The 6,170-nt window shown below is 40.8% G+C and overlaps 1 protein-coding gene across 1 annotated transcript; it reads left to right on the top strand.

The window, feature by feature from the left end:
• The first annotated feature begins 647 nt into the window (after positions 1–647).
• LOC142959679 (transmembrane protease serine 2-like) lies at positions 648–5,783 on the top strand. Its single transcript, XM_076101071.1, has 11 exons — positions 648–814; positions 1,302–1,394; positions 1,485–1,598; positions 2,045–2,174; positions 2,284–2,394; positions 2,494–2,537; positions 2,953–3,115; positions 3,188–3,360; positions 4,038–4,139; positions 4,762–4,904; positions 5,601–5,783. Exons 1-11 carry the CDS (start codon positions 709–711, stop codon positions 5,781–5,783), a joined length of 1,362 nt encoding a protein of 453 aa, XP_075957186.1. The 5' UTR covers positions 648–708.
• The last annotated feature ends 387 nt before the right edge of the window (positions 5,784–6,170 follow it).

Raw genomic sequence — 6,170 nt, 5'->3', positions numbered from 1 at the left:
CAATCATTGACTCCGGTATGGAGGCTTCATGTGTTTGCCTGTATACAGTTCATGTCGTGTGGTACCTTTCCATTGCTCGGTGTAACAGCACTCGCTCACCACACTGACAGCTCGGCAGAGCAACACTTGTGGGATGTTTAGACGAGGCAACAGTCCTCATTGTGCCTGTTGTGTGCTCAGGAGGGAAGTTTCAAAGCGATGCCAGTGGAGTGTGGGGAGCGGCCACTCGGACGATCATACAAACGCTTTGTTTCATCGCTGTGATGTGAGAACTCAGAGAGCAGAGCTTATCTTGTACCTTCACTAACTCTCGGAGTGGACGCTGATATTGACCAGATTATTTACGTGCAAGTTCGATGATTGAAATATCGCAGGAGGACATTTTTCACACTGCACCCATCAGTTGATTGTAAGATATTTTTTGGTTAAACAGAATGACCACCAATCCGGTAAGTTTTCATTTTATTTGTATCGGTTTGAAGAAGGTGAAGTCCATTTCATACTATAATAATACCACAATGAAAATACAAGTTTATAAATGTGAGTGAATAAAATGCGTACGATTTTGTGTTTGAAAAGCTGGACAATCTCACAAGTACATTTACTTTTCTTTCATCTTTAACTCAAATTCCTAAATCCCATTAGTATTAGCGCTTCTCTCTTGTCTCATCACTTATGCTTTACTGACAGTACCTGGAAGATGAGAGGATGAACCTTCCTCCACTCAGCGGATCAGATGTGAAGCCTCAGTATGTTCATCATGTGGCCCCGAAACCTCCACCTGAAGTCAGCCACCTCTGTCCCAAACACAAAAGTAAGCCAGTCTCCTGTTCAATACTGTTAAAGTGATTCTTTGTGCAAAGAAGGACTAATTGCAAGCAAAATACAATGTATTATATGACATTTATATTTCAATGTTTACAGTTTGTACTAAAAGTTAAAAAAAAAAATCCAAAAATGTAAATAAACTTTCCAATTTTTGTATGTTAGAGTTACAGAATAAATGTGGTCAACTCATGACTACTAACTGTATGTCAGCCTAATACAACAACAGTACTTCCATAGAGATGCATTCATATAAGTGTTTTATTTACAGATTTCTTTAAACGGCAAAGAACAAAAATAACAGATGTTATATAATTAAAAATAGATAAAGCCTGGCTTAAAAGTGCATTTATTAAACACATTTATCAAGTGTGTGTGTGTGTGTGTGTGTGTGTGTGTGTGTGTGTGTGTGTGTGTGTGTGTGTGTGTGTGTGTGTGTGTGTGTGTGTGTGTGTGTGTGTGTGTCGTCCTGTCAGGTGTGAAACAGAGGTGTGTTAAGTTCACTGTGGCTGCTGTGATCTCCCTGCTGCTCCTCCTGCTGGTGGCTGGAGTCCTCCTCGCTTATTACTGTGAGTGCAGGTTACTGTGTCCGCTGTAACGGCTCATGTGCTATTACAACCTAGAATCTGTGAGTTGATTCTTGTCTGTTGTCGCCTCAGTCTCCTCGTCCTGTGCGCACGGGATGCAGTGTGGTGACGGGAGCTGTGTGTGGGAGTCCCAGTGGTGTAACGGAGTGACGGACTGTCGTTCAGGCCAGGATGAAGCTAACTGCGGTAAACAAGCTCCTCCAGGGGCCAAAGTGCGGGATGAGACACACCTGAAAACATGTTCACTCGCCTTTATATTTATAAAACCAAGCTACACATTTATTACAGCTAAAAGGAACACTTTAATATTGTTTTTTAATTTAACCTCTACAATCTTAGATTATAGATTACATCTAACATCTGTGCCTGTATTTGTTAACGTCCTATTAACACACTGCTGCTCAGGATTGTCCTGTAGCTCCACATAATTTAAATTGGCCATCATTAGTGGGGTAATAGTGTTGATAGAAATTATATAAAAAGTGTCATCTTTAAGAGAAAGACTACTTAGGATCTGCACTTAAAGCATCAAACTTCACTCCAAAGAGTCCAAAGAGAACATTGTTGTTAAAGGCCAGTTATCTGTTATGTTACCTGAGTCTGGTCATCCACTTCCCACTGTTTGTGCTCAGTGAGGCTGCATGGCTCCAGCTTCCTGCTCCAGATCTACTCGACTCAGAGTAAAAACTGGAGGACTGTTTGTTCTCACGGCTGGACCGACCAGCAGGGGAGAGCAAGCTGCCAGCATGTTGGCTTCAGCCGGTAAGATGCTCCTTCACTTCTTTTTTTTTTTTTTCCCCTCATAGTCTGATATGTGAAGGATTTGTGTGTTTAACCGAAGCCGTATATTTTCCCTTATGTGGTTTGACAGGGGCACATATTTCAAATCAGGCCAACAGCAGACTGATTCAGATGATGGGTACTTAATAGCTAAGTCTGACTTCAACCCTGAGGCTTCCATACTGCAACAGCTGGTGCTCAGGTCAGTGAACCGGTGGAGATGAACCAGTGTAAATGTGTTCATGCTAAATCAACATGGACCTCGTTACACCTCAAATGTCTTTTCTTCTGCCATCTGCAGCAATAGCTGTCCCAACAACAGTGCGGTGACATTGCGTTGTACTGGTATGTTAATACTATGAAGTGTAAGGGGTGGGTGGAACTGGTTCTGCATTTGTGTTGATTATTTGCTGCAGTTAAAGATTTTTGATATATTTATATTTAATATACCTAAGACATGCTAGCTTTTGGAGAAATAATATGCAGGACTAAGTGTTCTCTGCGGTGGCTTTGGTCTCCTCTATGTCGTGTGCATACATCACATTAAATGCAAAAATTACATTAAAAAAAACACGACAAGACTATAATTATATGACTTTTCACTTTCAGTTCACTGTTCTGCATCTTTGCTCTCCTCTTTACAGTTATTCTTTACTTTTATCCACACTTTGACTAAACAGTTGTGGCCCCCTTTTGCACCTGCTTGTAAAAGCCCTGTAGCAGTGAAATGCGTCCTCTCTAACAGCAGTTTTTCCCTCAGATTGTGGAAGTGGGGTGAACTCCAGCAGGACCTCTGGGGGCCAGCTGGCCTCACCGGGGGCCTGGCCATGGCAGGTCAGCCTGCAGATTGCAGGCTCCCACCGCTGTGGAGGAGCCGTCATCTCACCCTACTGGATAGTCACTGCAGCACACTGTGTGGCCAGGTGAGGCCTTTTCACCACAGCATTTGTGGCCTGATCCAGCTTGAATCTACTCTCTGTGTCTCTCCCCTGCAGGGCCTCCAGCCCCGGAGACTGGGCAGCGTACGCTGGGATAGTGGATCCACTAGGTACTCTGTTTACCCCGGCATACTCTGTGAGCCGCATTATAGCCCACGAAGGCTTTAACTGGGCCACTCGCAGGAATGACATCGCTCTGATGAGGCTCTCTAAACCTCTGGACATCACAGGTGTTTAAAGGCACATTTACATACACAACGATGATAAACATTGATGAATATTTAGTTTATTGAACTTAGACCTAAATCTTTTTGTGACCAACAATAAAAGCACAGGGTTGTCCTTGTGTAGTCAGTTATTTTAGTTAGTGTAATAACAATACTTATATATACTTATACTTATCGTATATATCTCTTATATACCCTCAGTTGCCAGTTTATTAGGTACACCTAGCTAAAACTAAGTCCTGCAATAAATTCTCTCTTCATGAATGTTATGTTCAGTTTTTGTTGAAAATGTTTTAGAACGCTGTTGATTCAACTGTATGATCAATTCTGAGGATGTAGTTATACTGTCAAGTGTTTCTATTATTTTGTCCACCCCATTTATATCAGTGAGGGTAGACTAAATACCAGAAACACCTCTCTGTATAACGTAATACAGTTCAACAGCCCCACAAACTGCAGCCTCCAAAATGACATTTTTATTTTCAACACCTCTCTAAATCAGTTTCAACTGCAAGTGAATATTTGAACCGTCATGAAGGGAGGATTTATTGCAGGACCGCTGCATTAGACTGCATTAGTATTAGCGAGGTGAACTCAATAAACCAGCTACTGAGTGTATATCCTTTCCTCTGTGGAAACCAGCTGATAAATGACAACAGACATATTCTTTCTTTCGGTAGCCTCCAGTGATATCAGACCTGTGTGCCTCCCAAATGTTGGCGTAAACATCACTGATCCTCAGAAGGGCTGGATAACACGATTCAGTCGCACAGTAAATGGAGGTGAGACAGTTCTGCTGACACGTGGTTATGTGTTGTGATTCAACGACAAGACGTTTTAAAGATACTAGAATTTTAATCCAATTTAGAAGTGTTTAAAGATAAAAGCAATAGTATTCACTGCTGTCTGTTTCGTTGACTACCACTGGATGACACCAGAGTCTGGAGAATTGTCACTCCGCACTCAATGGTAGTGATTAACAGTGATGGAAGAAGTACTCTGACATTATGCTTCAGCAAAGGTTACAATACTACAGTGTAGAAGTACTCTATGACAAGTACTGCATTCTGAATTTTTGAAGCATTCAAATATACTTAAAGTACCAAAAGTAAACAAGCTCATTATGCATAATGGTCCATTTCAGAATATATTATATTATTGGATTGTACATATTGATGCAGTTTGTGTACAGTACATCACTTTAATGGCACAGCTTGTAAAGCTGAGGATCATTTTACTGTCTTTATAAAGTCTCATCTAATCTTAAACTATATTTTTTATTATTAATCTGATTCTGCAAAGTAAATAAAGTTCTATTGAAGTGCAGTACTTCAGTAAATATACTTTGTCACTTTCCACCACTGCCTATTATCACATACAATGTATATGAATTTATTTTGACAGACTCCGGCTCTCCACACCTGATCGAGGCTCAGGTCTCTCTCATAAATACTGCAGACTGCAACAAGTCCGTCGCCCACGATGGCAGAATATCACAGGACATGTTATGTGCCAGAGAGACGGAGGCAGTAGCCAACGTGTGCCATGTAAGACAAACCACACGGAGATTTAGATACTAAAAACATGAATCTCATTTTGATGAGACAATGATACACATATTAAAACATGTCACTATTAGTTTTTATTTTGTAGTAAGTACCAGATGGTTGCAGTGTGACTGCCCCCAGGGTTAATATGTCTAGATATCAGCTGCAAATACATTCTATAAATACAGAAGTGATCCGATAGAACAATGTACTCAAAGAAATGAGAGTTCAGCCAAAGCGACAACAAACACTCTTTATGATGAGAGATTTTCTGGGGCAAATTGAGCAGTTAAAGCATTTTCATGCTTTTATGTAACTTGCTTTGAGGCCTAGTCCAACAAGACCTGCATTATGTTCTGTACATGGTGAAAGCTTTAGATAAACAGTTCCACTTTGTGACTTACAACAAACCCCTCATACAGTCCAGTCAACAATGAATGTAAAGTTAGATCACTGAGGTGGCAGCTGACCATGATATGTTTTATTTATGGACCTCGGAAATCCTTGAAAGACCTTAAATGCTTCCGACACTGCATGAAAAGCCTTTATGGTGTTTGAATCTCACCAAAAGAGACATTAAGATCATTGTAATGCGTTTGCTCTTTAATGTGGGAGTCTTAATAAGTGTTACATGTGTCTTCCAGTGTGTGTAGTTCATAAAAATATCAATTAGTTTTGTGCTGAACTCTTTCTCAGACTGACAGCGGCGGCCCTCTGGTGTCCCTGAAGGATGGAGTATGGTGGCTCATAGGGGACACTATTTGGGGGGAACACTGCACCGAGCAGAACAAACCAGCCGTTTATGGCAACGTCACCTATTTTCTGGACTGGATCTACAATCAGATGAGGGTAAAAACCGATGAAAGATTGGACTTGTAAGGGCAGTTAAACAAAACCAGATTCTAATTGATGCAGAGGATTTCCATGTACTGTATGTACGGATCATTTGTAGCATTTGATGTAATCTGCTTGGAAGACCAGATGCAATAAGGTTTATCTGTCTGGTGCTCCAAGTATTACTGCTCGACACATGCTGGACGTACAGTGAGAAAACTTACACAGCGGAGCTTTGACATAAGCAGGGTCTTTGTAGAGCAGTGAGCAATTAATCTCAATTACAGCTGTAAAAACCCACAATTATGAAACAAAAAACATCTTGTTTATTTTATTTTGTATTTTCTTTACAGAAGCATCGAGATGACTGAGGATGACAGGACCAAAGATGAACCATCTGAGATGTTTGTTTACAATTAATTTTTTAAGTGT

This window comes from Anarhichas minor, unplaced genomic scaffold (assembly GCF_050575085.1).
Source record: "Anarhichas minor isolate MPS153535 unplaced genomic scaffold, ASM5057508v1 ptg000026l, whole genome shotgun sequence".
NCBI classification, from domain to species: domain Eukaryota; kingdom Metazoa; phylum Chordata; class Actinopteri; order Perciformes; family Anarhichadidae; genus Anarhichas; species Anarhichas minor.
This window is presented reverse-complemented; position numbering and strand designations above follow the sequence as displayed.